This window comes from Labrus bergylta, chromosome 20 (genome assembly GCF_963930695.1).
Source record: "Labrus bergylta chromosome 20, fLabBer1.1, whole genome shotgun sequence".
NCBI lineage: Eukaryota > Metazoa > Chordata > Actinopteri > Labriformes > Labridae > Labrus > Labrus bergylta.
This window is the reverse complement of record NC_089214.1, coordinates 11524404-11539612: the sequence shown is the minus strand read 5'-3', so window position 1 is coordinate 11539612 and position 15209 is coordinate 11524404. Positions and strand designations below refer to the sequence as shown.

The 15209-nt window shown below is 41.2% G+C and overlaps 2 protein-coding genes across 5 annotated transcripts in view; both read right to left on the bottom strand.

Annotated features, from left to right (window-relative positions):
- The window catches only part of c20h8orf34 (chromosome 20 C8orf34 homolog), a 56837-nt gene extending 54851 nt beyond the window's left edge, over window positions 1-1986 (bottom strand). Inside the window, exon 1 of one of the 4 annotated variants that reach the window (XM_065949062.1) lies at window positions 1506-1986. In XM_065949062.1, coding sequence (XP_065805134.1) covers window positions 1506-1574 — 69 coding nt within the window. In that variant the 5' untranslated portion in view covers window positions 1575-1986. The remainder of the gene's footprint in view (window positions 1-1505) is intronic. The other 3 variants (XM_065949061.1, XM_065949063.1, XM_020645164.3) reach the window with 3 other exon arrangements.
- A 442-nt stretch (window positions 1987-2428) lies between these two features.
- prex2 (phosphatidylinositol-3,4,5-trisphosphate-dependent Rac exchange factor 2) overlaps window positions 2429-15209 on the bottom strand; it is an 87048-nt gene continuing 74267 nt past the window's right edge. Inside the window, exons 37-41 of the mRNA XM_020646529.3 lie at window positions 12524-12590; window positions 11329-11519; window positions 7523-7625; window positions 4553-4620; window positions 2429-3295 (exon numbers count right to left, since the gene is read on the bottom strand). Of these exons, the coding sequence (XP_020502185.2) occupies window positions 3250-3295; window positions 4553-4620; window positions 7523-7625; window positions 11329-11519; window positions 12524-12590 (475 nt within the window). The 3' untranslated portion in view covers window positions 2429-3249. The remainder of the gene's footprint in view (window positions 3296-4552; window positions 4621-7522; window positions 7626-11328; window positions 11520-12523; window positions 12591-15209) is intronic.

Here is a 15209-nt window from a genome sequence, read left to right as displayed (position 1 = left end):
GCAGACCAGGGACTAGAGGGTTTTCATATTTTCCACTTTATTCAACTTTCACCTCTCCCCCTTTAGAAAACAATCTGTCAGCTTTCTATGAAAATCTCCACTGCACAATGCAGACTAGCAATACACCATCCACAGTCTATAGACTGAATGCTATACTCAACTCAGCAAAGAGCCATGTCCTCGTTGGCCAGACTACAAACACTGCATGGTGTATTCAGGGCACACTTCAGAATGCATTAAAGCTTTACTATAAGATCTGATTCATCTTTTTAACAATGGTGTTTTGAATGAGCACTTTCCTTTAGTGATTTTCAATATTTACATAAATGAGATCCAATTGAAGCGTGGACAGAGCCACAAATATAGAGAACACACAGAAAAGAAAACATAGGTGTGAGACAGGTGGGAGAGGACGATGGAAGGAGGAAAAACAAACAAAGAGCACACACACTGCGTGGCGTGAGCCTCACTGACTGCTGTGGCCTCACAAAAAAAGACATTTCCTGCTGTTTAATGAATGTTGAGCACGGGTCTCTGTCCAAGGTGCTGAAACAAGCCTCACTACATCTGTTTAACATGCAGCCGGCGTTTGTGTGTGTGTGTGTGTGTGTGTGTGTGTTTGTTTGTGTGTGTGCTGCTACTACAGACTGAAGTGAAACATCAGCACTTTGCGAAACACATCGTGTGCATGTGAATATTGCTTTGGGCCGAACACAGCCACCCTTTTGTACCACCATAGTGACAGACTCACAGACCTGCTGCAAAAGCAGACTCAGTTCTGTCTGTCCTCTTTCTGATTGTGCCTCACACCAGCTTTCAGCATGAAATCCAATAGCAAACAAGGGATGAAGTCATGCTCTCCCCTGGGTTGCTTGGATGCCACACTGAGAACACCCCTGGATCAACACACACACACACACACACACACACACACACAGATCCCTGTACTGGCAAACAGACAGAGGCAGGTAGTTAGTTATGCTGTGTCCTCTGTAGCAGAACGAGCAGTAAAGCCAGCCCTGCTTTGCTCTATGAATTACAACTGGCTTCCCTGAGTGGCCACAACTTCAACAAACTGTAACAATGTCGAGTGAGGCAGTGATAGGGAACATCATCTTAATTTGGGGAGCAAATTACAGATGGTAATGATAAAAAAAAATGAATACAATTCCGCCAAATGTTTCTGTAAAACAGGCTATCTCGTTGTAACGGAGCGCAGTGGGACGTTCATGGATTTAAACAGAAAATAAGCTATATAACCTATATATGGTTTCTGATGTCACAATGTTCGATTTTTATAACCTAAAAATCTAGAGTAGGTTAATACATTTGTGGAGAGAAATGGTTTAGTTCAACAAATCGCCTGAAACTCCAGAGTGACAACTCTCAGATGTGGTGCTCATCGTTTAGCATAACTAAAGGCTGATTAATGAAGCGTGGCGCAAAGGAGCAGTCATTTTAATGGACAAATGAGAACTTCATATTTCCTTATTTTTCGCACTCACCTCAAACAAAGGTCCGATTTTATTATTTTCCAGATACGACTGAATTCTTGACTGTTGTGGAGACGCCATGAAGAAAACTGTTGTGCCTCTTCGCAGGAGCTTTCAGCAGGAAGAAATCATGAGGTGAGCCGGTGTCATTCGTCCTTCACGACTCGTCTCGGCGACCAAAAATGTGAAGGGGGGGGGGAAAAATAAATAAAATAGAGTAGAGCCAGGGTGAGTTCAGGCGGCTTTTGAGTCAAGCAGTGTGGAGCAGGCGTCTCTGAGCCCGGCTCATGTTGGAGACTCAGCCCGGGACCATCCCCAGTTTGTCGCCTCACTAACTCTACGGCTCTCTGGCGGCAGCTTCCCGGTAGAAACCAATGGCACGGCAGCTCTGTGACAGAGATTACAAATCTTCCGCTCACTGGCTGCCAGCAGTGTTAACAGAGCCACCGCCGCCGCCACTCCCATTTATCCGCCGGGCTCTAACCTATGGCTCTAACCCACCCACCGGTTCACCCCCTGGCTTGTAATGCAGCTGCACGCGGAGGCTATTACACTGCGCACGTGCAGAATGTGGTGCCAATTACACCTGGCAAAGTTCAAAGTTAGTCGATTAAAGTTTAGAGTTTTAGGGCAAATTGTGCAGTTACGTCGCTGATAAACAAACAGGTAGCCAGTAAAACGTGCGTGTTGCTTAAATTAGTCCTTCTTGTAGAATAAAATAGGACTTACTTTTTAAAAAGTGTTGTAATAGGATACAGTTTAACAACTTAAGTAGGGCTGGATGTTTTAGTCATTTTGAAGCATTCCACCATTGTTATCCGTTTGTATTAAGTACATAGCCTATCACATCATTTTGGTGAAGGGGACAAGGAAGAACAATATACAGCAAAAGGCGACCATTTTCAAATGTATGCAAAAACAAACAGTGGGCGACAGTTTTTTGGACTCACAAGAGTGAGCTTATTGTTGCAGTTTATTACTTATTAGCTGTTTGTTTGCATAGTAGTGAGCAACAGATCCATCTACAATGATACATCCAATGATAAGTACTGTAACACATAGAGAAACTTTAATCCTGAGTAATGTCCTTATAACATAAAAGAATATAGTTCATATCTACTTCCCAAAATCTATAATGTTAATACTGATTGAAAATGTTCATATGCATGCTTGTAACAGTCATAGAAATCCAAAGACAATGTTTCAGCACATTAACATACTAAATATGTATATTTACAAGAAAATAAACATGAGGGCAGTTTGAAAAAACACACACATTCATGATGGTTTTCTAATACTGAGAGGATTGATAACAGCGTCAAAGTCAAAGCTGAAGAAAAGCAGATAAAATGAAAGGCTAATTTAACCCTTATTTCACCCAGTGTCTTTGTTAAATCAGCCCATTGTATGCAGATGGTGAACTGTATGTGTTTATTTAATTATATGAGCGGATTTAACTGCAATTTAGGGTATATGTGTATACCTTTTATACCTACAATCATAGGGTTTTCCATTGCATTATAAGCAAAAACACTAGATACAAAGTACAACAGTGGAAAATATAAAGTATTAAAAAATACTATTTACGGTTTAAAAATTTCTATTTACATGTAAGCCTGCTACTCTTAAAATAGGAAGGTGGACCCAATAACTGTCTTTAAAAGTTTGATTTTTGATGGCTGGTGGAGGGTTTTTTACAGGAAAGGTAGCCCAAAGCTCCTCAGGATTTCCCCATCATCTTCTTTGATGAGATGCATTATGGGTCACCATCTGGGGGTGGAGGCTGGCAGAGCTTGTACAACCTGGTCAGAGAAACATACGCGTAAAAGTGAATTAATTACATTATTAGCCTCCAGTAGTTGTACATCAGAACATTTGTAAACAAAGAGCAGCTATCTGTAGGTGGTTTGCGGAGAGATTTAACTCCCTTTGGCTTCAGATCGTTGTTTGGTTCAAAGACTGCGAACCAGAAATGTAGCTGCATTACGGGAGGAAAATAGTCTAGATCCAGTTTTGCATTACAAAGTCAAATAACAGAGTTCAGCTTTTTAACAAGTGTTGTTGGTACAAAATAAACTGTTTATTTTACCATTTACTATTATTTTTCCTTTCATTTGCAAGAAAAGAACAGAAGGAACACTGCATTCAATTTTAGTACGACTGGTTTAAAGTCTGTCAAATGAATCCTTACTCGAAACATTAGTTTAAATGTTGAAATCACAATTCATTTAGATTTTTTATGTTTTCTTCTAATCACAGTAATATTTGCTTCTTGCATCCCAATATGGCACTGCTGTCTTCTGCGGTTTTAAATAATCCATTACACCCCTCATATGGCTGCAGGGTAAAATCACACTAAAATCTGAATGCATGATCCCCAAAGCACACTTCCATGTTCTGCAGCAGTCACTCACACTGCAACAATTATGACATAAACCAACGGGGAGTGCAGTGATTCTGCTCTCCGACCACAATGTCTCAACACTAATCATCCCGCTCCTTAATTGTATTTGTCAATTTCACTAAAAGGTTCAAGAGGGCTGCCTGTCACACAGAAGCCTATATGTCAGAGCCAAATGGCTGAGGCAGTCCATGTCCTCATCTCGGGGCCACTGAGTGCAGGGAGCTCCCTTCTAATGGAACCATTTGGCCCCAGTCCTGCACAAAAAGCACATCAGAGGCCTACAGTACTGTACAAATACATGCATTTAGAAAGAGGCTGAATGCTCATTTCACAGAAATGAACATTTGAGAAGCTTAAAAAGTGTGATAAAATAATTTTATGAAGAGCCCTGATTTGATAGCGTACACCGTGATTTCAAGAAACATCTTTATGACATCTGGGGAATCATCATTTTCTCTCTAAAAGTTTATTTCAAGACCTCTGTGATGCAAATGACTGCCTTGAAGGCAGAAATGTGAAAAAAAAATGTTTTAAAAAGATTTGTGGTAATGGGAAGTGTTTCAAAGTTAATGAGCTATAACAAACTACACAAGCTACGATCCTTTCATTTTCTCTGCTCATGATTCCCAAAGGGAGGTCTTGACCGCAGTTTTACCTTGGGACTGACGATGGTGTGCGATCTCTCACGCCCAGATTCTTGGCAGAATTCTGAACTCTTGCCCCCTAAAAGCAAACAGAAATCGTCGATTAATGACATGTTGGATCAAGTTGAATTGCAACATAAGTAGATGAGAGGAGCATGATGAAGAGAGGAGCTTAAAAAAGAAACTCACAAATGCAAGATATGTGTTTAAAAGAAATAAGTGCAAAAAAGTATTTGTAAGAAAGTGAAAGTATGCTGAAAAGCATTTTGAATATGGATGGTTCTTCAATGCGTGTGTGTTAAGAGTAATATTTTTATGAGTCAGGAAAATGTCTGCTCTATTCTAATGTTCTGTTTGGTTTGCTGGCTGTGCGCCGAGTCGGCAAATCCGCAACTTTTGGGGATGGGGCCGGAGCTAACTCAGACTCAATTTAGAGTCATGAACACCTGCACTCACAAATGCACCCTTCCTCCCTCTGTGTCGCACACACACACGCAAGCAAAAATACATATCGAATCATTATCCCAAAGAGATCATCAGCATCTCTTCTTTGAGCAAATGACTGTCCACAAGTGCATTAGGTGACCTCTCTGCTGTTTGACATCTCCCTGTCTGCCACGAGACACAACCAGATAGCAGGATAGCATCAGCAATTATTTGACACCTATCACAGCCACCCATTCTGATGCAGCCAGACAGAGATGCCCCCTAATGTCCCTAAAGGACAGGGCAACTAGAGTAGATCCTATGAGTTATATATATATATATATATATATATATATATATATAGTTATAAACTGTGCCAAGCATTTTTACAGCTGCAGTTTGGGTGAAATGGAAGAGTACTGTACATAAAAAATATAGCAGTCCAAGTGGAAAATATGTGTAAGTATCAGAACCCTCTGTCCTTGGCTGATTGTTTCTTAAAAATGCTGACGAACTTGTGCAGTCAAAGGCTGCATTTATATTGTATAGATGTTTTCATTTTTCACATGGTTTCACATTTCTGCAGTACTTAATAAGAAGAGCCTTGGTATCTGACTGGTTTACTAATGATGCACCTGCAGTTAAAACTATAACTTTATATTCCGCTCAGGCTTCAATGGCATGGACATCAATGAGAAAGAGAAATTAATAATACCAGGGCAGTTTAATTCAACATGTTGTAACAAGTGTCTTCTATTGACAGAATCAAGATTTCAAGAAGAAAGACTTTTTCTAGTTTAATAATAGATCTAAATGTCATCTTCGTATACAGTCCAAGTATTGGTAATTACGATGTGATAGTTCACATATCAAGCTGTAATCGACCCACTTTTTGCCATTTCCCCCCAAATCCCTCAGATGTGGTCGTTCAAGATGAATTTGAAAATGTGGGTCCTGCTGAGATCAAATGCTGTACAGATAACCTTTTTGGAAGTATGAGTGTGAAGTGAGGAAGTGGAGATGCCATCTAAACTATGAGAAATAAATATCCATATTGATCAGCAGATCTCACTCACTCACTCACTCACTCACTCACTCACTCACTCACTCACTCACACATTTCAGTACCTTTACATTTCCATGTTCCATCACAACAAACCACGTCCTCCAAAAGATGGGATTTATTTTCTCTCCAGCCACATACAGTAATACTCAAGGTCACACAATACACTGAGTTGCATCCTCCTGGCTGGCAGCCCAAAGCCTCTGAGAGTAGAAATTAAATGCCTCTCCTCCCGCAGGATCTCAGCCCCCCTCGACTATCCTCCCCTTCTACTGCAAACAGCAATATCACCACTAACTGAACTTCCAATGAGAGTGTTAGATGTAGGCCAACATCTGGTCATGGCCGACGCCTATTGTAGTGTGGTGGATATGTGTTTCTATGCACTGAGAAAGTAAGGTTTTGACCCAAAAGAGACATGCAGAGAAAAAAAAAAAAACTCCAGACTCTCAACCAATCTGATTCTCATTACTTTCCCCCCCTGCCTCATTTGGTGCGTCTCATATTCTGGTTGCAGTCAATGCATATCTGATAAGACTGAATTCTGATAGGGGGTGAAAGAGGGGGAGAGGTGCAGGAAATTTCAATAGAGACGGGGGCAGAGTGAATGAACCCTTGCAGGAATATGACTGAACATGATAGACAGACATAACATTAGTTATTGCTTTGTACTAATAGCTATATCACTCACTGTCCCCTAAATTAATGACTTTAGCCATTAAAGCTCTCCAGTTAACATATTTGCTCAGATAGTATTTTTCTAGCGATTACATAAGCTAGCAAACAACCTAGCTGTATCTTAGCAACAGTGTCGTATGCTGATTAAGTAAAGTAAACAGCTAGCTATCCAGAATTTACCAATCAGATAACCCAAGTGTCTGGATGACTTAAGCTGACATAATCCTTATTAATACAGTATTTTGCCATTTAAGCTAAAAAGCAATTTGTTGGTGTTATCAAGAAAGCTAAATTAGAAATAGGTCCCTCGATGAAACAAATGCCCTGCTAATGATGACCCTAGTCTTCCCAAAAGCAGTACTTACAATCCGGTTTGGCCAGAGGGTGTTCAGTAGATATACATCTCTATATTGAACTCTGTGTTGTGCTGGGCTCCGGTCTTTTGTTGACATTAGCTGCTAATTTCTTAAGCTTAATAGTACAAGATAGTTTTATACATTGTTGGCTCATTAAGGAAACTGCACAGAGGCATTTGAGTCCACATCCCTGTATGTCTTTAACATAGAAATCAGTCCACAAACAGACCAAGAAAGATTGGGAGAGTTCCAAATATGAGCTTTTTTGTTGGGAAATTTAATAAATACAAATGGCATCACATAGTACCTTCACAAAATTACATTTATGCTGAGAATGCAAATGTCACTGCCGGGACTATAACACATAAGACTGCAGTAGTGATAATAGCGGGCTGAGAAGAAATACAGTGGGATACTGTGTGTGTGTGTCTAAAATATATTTTTGAAAACACAAATACCTGTTTTCTCATGACATCAGTGGCCTGCATGATGCAGCGAGGGGGGAGGCCATGGTTTCGAGCCAGCAGGATGGCCTGCTCCAGTGTCACACTCAGGGTGCAGCTGTTGGTCAGAGAGGGGGGGGAAAAATAATGTCAACTCAAATATTCACCCTCCGTCTGTATATTTACAAAATTTTGATGCTGTATTTTTAAACCGCCACAAACAAACGCAGTAGCTGTACTATCAAAGCATACAGCCTGTATATGACACAATAGAATGATAGATGGTGACAATATATACCGTCTCTGACTCAATATTTATTTATTTATTCATTCTCCTCATGCTTTCATGACAAAAAGCAGTCGTTGCAACAGATGGAGACTGAAAACAAGACAAACATCGACTGAAAACAAAAGCGTCCCAATATCCAAACTCTGGGCTCCATCCAGATATGATGAATCTCTGGCAGAATTCACCATATCGAATCTCCCGGCGTGCATTTTTTCGCGCCCTCCTTGACAACTTGTCATTGCCATCGGATTCCTCCTGCTTCACCTTGGCTCCTCTCTTCTCTAATAAATCATTTCACTTGCAGCTGAAATGTAACCCACAGCCAGAGAACATGCAGCATAAGGAGAATAACAAACCCTCATGATCTCTGCTTTAGGCCCGGCAAAAAGAGAGAGAATTAAACCTCATCTTGGACTTTCTGCACCGGAGGAAACTTCCCGGATTTTCTCATCCCCATTATAATTCTTCCGGTTGCAGCCGAAGGAAAAAAAACAGCTCCAAGGACGAGTCTGTGAGTCTCCTGTGGCAGAGGCGACACGCTCGCACTGCCATATGGGTGTGATGTATGTAAAATGAGTGTGAGTCTGTGATTCATTAGAAGACTCTGTTCATACGCACACACACACACACACACACACACACACACACAGAGGAAGACGGCAGTCTGTGGAGAAATCCTCGGAGAGCCAGTGACAGGTGTCGAGGCTGCTGGTGACCGTTCTATGATAACAAGCTGCACTAGTAGATTGATCCAGGGCCTTTTCACCGTAAATTGAACTGTCCAAAGTCGTGAGCCTTGCTTTCATTGTGTAACATTGCCATGAGACTGCTAAGACATCTGAGCTGTTTGTTTAATATCGCCTTCCCTTCTGGTCAAGTTTAACTCTCGCTGATAAGAAAATGTATAAAAGAAGAAACTAGTACATGAGGGACTTAACGCTGCCAGGAGCCATAACTTTGCCTCAATCAGATCAAGATTTAAAAGTCCCCTTGAGTTCCAGTTACATAACTTTAACAGCGTAACATAAAGTGATAAAAGCAATGAACTCAACAATCATCTACCATATGTGCACAAAGATGTCCACCCAAGAGTATTTTCAGAATCCATTTTGAGCTTGAAGGAGAAAGGGGGGAGAAAAGAGTCACCCACAGAGTTTCTTTAAATATCTTGTCAGCTGGAGCAGGATGAAGGAGCTGCAAGAAATCTGAGGCTGCACGGTTTCTCTTCTCATTAGGGCTGGTGAGATAGTAAGAGGTGATTTACACCCATCTGTTTCATGTTGTTCCAGCTCATATCCCATTTACACTCCTCCTGAGCCAAGTCAGTACAGATAAAAGAGAAGGGGGAAAGTGAGAGCGACGAACAGATAGAAAGAGGAAGATTGACAGAGAAGATGCAGACAGAAAAGGAAATGGACTCAACAATTTGACTCAATTTGAGAATTAAAACGAGGGTAGAAATGTCACGTCTTTTAGCAAGTCAGCAGCTCGATATGAGTTGGTGATACTGTCCTCTGTGAGACACAGGCTGAAACCTCCACTGTTGAAAGATGAAGACAATGTGGAAGTGCAACACGTCATGAAAATGTTTGCTTGTTTATTACATTTAATGGGGTATGGTTGTTTTAAGTGACAGGTGACATGAACTCAGCCAATCAAGACCCCAAAGTAAACCCCTCAGTCATGTTTTTGATGGGATCATTTCAGTCAAAATTGGACATACGGCTTTCTGAGTTGTTTATGACACTCGAGAGCCGTCCAAGAAGTCTGTGCTCGAGCTTTGTTTTTTTTGTAGGTGAAATTCTAGTATTAATGTCAGATAATTTTACACTACAAAGCAGGTGTACTGCACTCCCCATACCTGGCTTGTTAGCAAAGTCTTTATTGTACATTTATTGACTCATCAGCCTCTGCATAGGAGTCAGGATTATTATTGTAGGCTATTGCCAGAAAGGCGGCAGCAGACAGTAGTGATGAGAAGACGTAACATGGGAAGTCTTGGTCACCCATGGCCCTCTCTATGGACAATCTGACCAGAAAACGCACATGGCAGCAGCCAAATGCCGAGCTTCAGGCTTAATTTACGAAGCAAATAAACCAATGGGTGATGCCACTGGAGCGTTGTGCATTACATAAATAATCGATGGTCTGACTGTGGACTCTCCTTTTTTCCCCTCTCTAAAGGTTTCAGTGTGGCTGATGGACAAAGTAACAAAAGAGAAAAGAGGAGCTAAGAGGAAAGAGGAGCCGCAAACTGCTGAAGCCCCCAAAAATATCTTGCTTTCACTGTTATTAAAACTCATCCATCAAGTCAACTAATCCAATCAATAGTGCCTGAGAAGGCTGCCACACTGATAATGCAATTTCCACATTACTAATCTACTGCCTTGGTTTCATAGGTTTTCAATTATACCAGATTTATTTTTGTGTGCTCTCCATTTACATGAGAAATATGGAAAATCATTTTGTTTGACATTCTTTTGTTTGGAATTACAAAGAAAAGCAGTGAATTTGTTTTATTTAAATAATATATACGTATTCTGTCAGTAGGAAAGCCTATGTATTAAAACCTTGCTTTCAAAAGCAGATCCTTTTTTGTGGCTTCTTGTATCAGATTTTTTGTGAATCCCATTCATCTTCAGATTTTTGGAATAAAACAGGGTTTAAGCAGAAAGAGAGTTCACAAGTAATCCTACATATGGCAGGAATATTCCCTTTCTCTGTCATGCCTCTCTAGCCTGCCTCCTGCCTATCTGTATGAGTTGTGGACAGTGTGTATACCTGCACGGACACAAACACATATGCATACACACAGGGTGTGTGTTAATAAAGTAGCTGCAGTTATTGCACAGACAGGAACTTTCTATTAGAGCTCAGGCAACCAGGCGGCTCCATCCAGCGCACTTTATCAAGCCATCAGTCACATCCAGCGAACACATGGACGCTTGTGTGTGTGTGTGCAGCTGAGACATAAAGATATGGAAACTGTCACAGGGTAAAGGAAGAGGGGTATCACAGAGATGGGTGGGCGGGTGAAGGGAAAGAGCCGAGTAAGAGATTAAAGATGAAAGCTGGAGCCGAGGATCAGGGGTGACAAACGATCAGGATATTTCTGTCCTCATGCACTGATGAATGGAGCCCCCAGCAGCAGGTGAATTAGGAAGCCATATATAGAATTAAATGAAAATGGAAGTAAGTGACCTGTCTCCTTCCTGCGTGAAGGCCTGAGAAACAATGGGCCTGATTAACTCAAATATCCTGCTAGTAATTAATGCAGAGAAATGTGTATAAATAGAAAACCCTGACAGAGAGGAGTGCAGAGATCTCATAAAATAGCAGAGTAGACAAGGGATAAAAGAAGGTGCATAAAACCCAGCTGGTAAAATGGGTAAAGGTGAGATGAGTGTTATGCAGAGGAGATGAAAGAGAAAGTAAAACTGCAAAAAGAGCTGTCTGAAGGAGGGAAATGATAAGCAGGAAGGTATAATTTTTCTGGAGGCGGTTCACACGGTATATGTGTCAACACACTCACCGGTGAACACCGCTGTTGCACATGACGATGTGTGTGGCTCCCAGACGTGAGCAGAGCTCAGAGGCCACAGTAAGCAGTCCAACTCCAGAAGCCCCGCAGGCGGTGTACTGACAGGCAGCGGTTCTGCGACAACTGATAAAACTCTCCATCAGCCGGTAGAGCTCCTCCATGGCGTTAAGGGGACGCATCAACTGGGCAGAAACAAAGGGGGGGGGATTAGTGAGGGGTTAACAGGGGTAAAAAAAAAAAAGAAAACACAGCCAACCGCTTATGAGCAAAGCAGTGCATAAAAAGAGTAGATCTGTAGATCGTCATGTGTGTTTGGTCCTCTGCTGGGCAGAATCTTATTCTCTTCTCTTATTTTATAGAACAGTGCAGAAAAAAAAGGGACTGCCTTCTTACAAAAACCTTACTGTACAGCTTCCTGGTGGAGAGTATGGGTAGTTTAAGTTCATTCCAATACAAAAGAAAACTTGAAAGATTTACCAAAAGAGCGTACATGATCATTTGACGTAGACATATACTGGTTTGTGAACCCGCTTTGGAAATCTTAAGTTTCACATTTATGCCTTCGCCAATGTTTCTTTAGACCACAAGGTGATGCTTTTTTGAAGAAATAATTGATATATGCATTGTTACATGTCGGTCCTGATTGACAGGCATCCACACATTTCTTATACAGATAGCCATGCACTAATTCGTACTCTGCATCATTGTCTGTTTTAACCTTAAATGGTGCCTTGATTTACATAATTGACATCATGCTGTATTGATGAGGACATTGAGATCATAAACTCAAAAGGACACAGTTACTTATGAAAGAAAGGACTCTGAAGTCGGGTCATTTTCATACAGTCAGGCATCTTTTGAAACAAGGCTAGATGCCCCCTGCTGCCAATTATAAAGAATGCACAGAAGGCACTTCTGAATTTATTTCTCTTATGATACCAGGGGCAACATCATTTTTTTAACAGTCTTCTGAGGCATTCCCACATCCTACAGTTAACAGGTATTTGTTTCAGCTTTCTTTTTCCACTAGTTTTATTCGTCAGTTGGCTTGGTTGGTTTAGCATTTTTTTTTTTTACATATACATGCACTTCCACAACACAGCATCTAGATGTAGCCTATAATCATGCTGTTTATTTTTCCATGATGTCATGAATGCAGCCTGCGGTTACATGAAGATGGTCTTACCTTATCTATGAGGGCAGCTTTGGGTGCAGAGCTGGGTGGCATGTTGGACTGATCCAGGTAGAAAGCCCTGGGGTAGATAGGGTAGAAACAAATACAGTTAATCTAATCCGATATCAGCATGAAGCTGGATGAAAAAAACAGAGTCCATCAAGAAGTTAGAAAACAAAGGCAAATGTATTCAACAAACATACACAAGTTGTTGTGGATTTAAAGAATCGCCTGCTCAAAAAAACACACAATGGCGTCATTTCCCCTGCATCATTAGGTCATCATAACACTGTCTGCCTTTCTGGGAAAAGTAGGCCACCTGCTCATAATGGAGCTCCACCAACTGACTATCAATCATGAAAGTAACTTGGGCCCAGCTCAGCAGAAACACAGAATAAGCATCTTCTGTCCTGGGCATCCCTCCAAATGCCATTGCCTCATTCATTCATGGAGTGCAGTCAATTTGGAGGTGATTTTTCCTGTTTTGTCCACCGGGGGCAGCACTGCACTGGTGTCACTGTGCAGACATAGAGGACGCGGAGTATGCCGCAATGAGTCCATCTGAGGTGGAGTGCTACTGGTGCAAACTCAGCAGTCTGAGACTCCATCAAATCCCAGTAATCCAGCAGTGTGCTCAAAATAGAATCACCACAGCACATTAAACCACTTGTAATAAAATCACATACTCCATTAATTATTGCCAGATGGGATCGTTATGTACAACACACTGGCATCTATACAGTACACATTTCTTATACTGGAAAAAAAAGGAGGTGGAGGGGGGGGGGGGGGGGTCCCGTTTTAGAATTTCAAGGAGGGAGATTGTTTACAAAAGTGAGTGAAACGGGGCTAATTCATCTGCATTCACTCTGATTAAAACCAGGACAAGGAGGCATTCATTATGAGTGTGGAAACTGATAGACATGAGTAAAGTTAGCACAACTCTGATTGAAGATTTTACTGTAATTTTATATAAATACACACACACACACACACACACACACACACAGACACACAACAATAGGTATATACCTTAACAAACTAGGACACATCTCCTCAACTTGGAAAAGGCCCTTCAGCCTCCACGTGAGCGCCCTTTTCTTCATCCATTTAGGCTAATGACGCTGTGCATAATGCTTAAAACAGCTCGTCTCCAGTTCACTTGTATAAATCTGTTCGGATTCAGATGAGTAACCTGTCCACTTTGTGTCTCACTTGTTGAAGCTTTCCAGGTATTTAATCCCATCTGGCAAATTATCCTTTAACCTTGTGTTGAGTGCTACTAAATGACTACGAGCTGCGTTTGCTAAGGGTTCAGATGGAGCTAACAGCCCATGTAATTGGTTCAAGATGGCCCTTTCATTCACATGATGCTCACGCTGGTCTGCGCGTTGCATCGCATCGCGGTGTCGAATACACACCTCTTCAATTTTCTCAATGCAGAGCCCGTAAGAGAGCACATAACGACCACAACTGCTAATCTCAATGGAGGGTAACAAGATGGTGTTTAGTTGAGGTGACAGTTGAAATCTCTAAATATTTGATAACCTCATTAAGGTTTCTAGAGTAAAACACCTGGCAGCCACATTGTGTTTGTGTGTGTGTGTGTGTGTGTGTGTGTGTGTGTGTGTGTGTGTGTGTGTGTGTGTGTGTGTGTGTGTGTGTGTGTGTGTGTGTGTGTGTGTGTGTGTGTGTAAAATCCTGTCCGTGTAAGTGTGTGTGGTGTTGCTGTGGAAAAACAAACGCCAGCACTTGCTGAACGATAAGTTTGAGCCAGAAGTTTCCAAACAAAACATCAATCTTTTTACACGTCAAACAAAAAGAGAACTGAGATTCAGTGAAGCGATTAAAAAAAACAATGAATCACACAAAAAGAAATATATTGGAAATCAAACCTTGCACTGAATAGTTCCTGTTCTTGTTTTAGGTTTGTACCATTATCCGTCTATGTCAACCGTGCTGTGCCAGGCCACTCGCCCTTTTCTCTCTTTCTTATCGGTCAGCTGCTCAGACTTCTATCTTCAAGGTCTATAATAGAATCACTTTTATCTGCAAAACTCTACTTCATCTGCACGCATTTGCTTATCTGTTGTAGACTAAATAAAAGCACCTTGTCTTGACCTTGCGCAGAAGAAAGGTCACTGATTATACCGTCCTCCTGTTGTAAAAGTCGTTCTAAAAATACCACAGCTTGAGCAGCGGCAGTGCTGCCTCTCCTGGAGGTCCCTAATGACGAAATAATAGGAGTCAGACTACAAGTGATTTGTGGTTTAAAGAGGACCTGCAGTACATCTGAGCTGATGGTGTTTTCTCTAAGGTCTGGAAACTGAGCACCTTAAAAATATTTACTAAGGATGAAAAATTACATTTCTAACCCACACACACTCTTCTGCATCCACAATACTAGATACACAACTACATTTTGGAGTCCAAACCAACAGGGAGTCTATTATTTCACAGATTTAAGCTGCAGAAACACCTGCTTGAATTTAATGTCAGGACATCGAGGGCAAAAATACGCCTTCAACAAGTTTTTCATTCATTTTTTCTTACTAACTTGTACGAAAGAAAACAGAAGATACAAAAATATGAGTTATTCTTATTCATTTTTGGGTATGACACTGCAATCCAGCTAGAAAAAAACTATCAAGTAGTGTGCATTAATACAAAAAAGAATAGAAATTGGACAAGGTCTGAC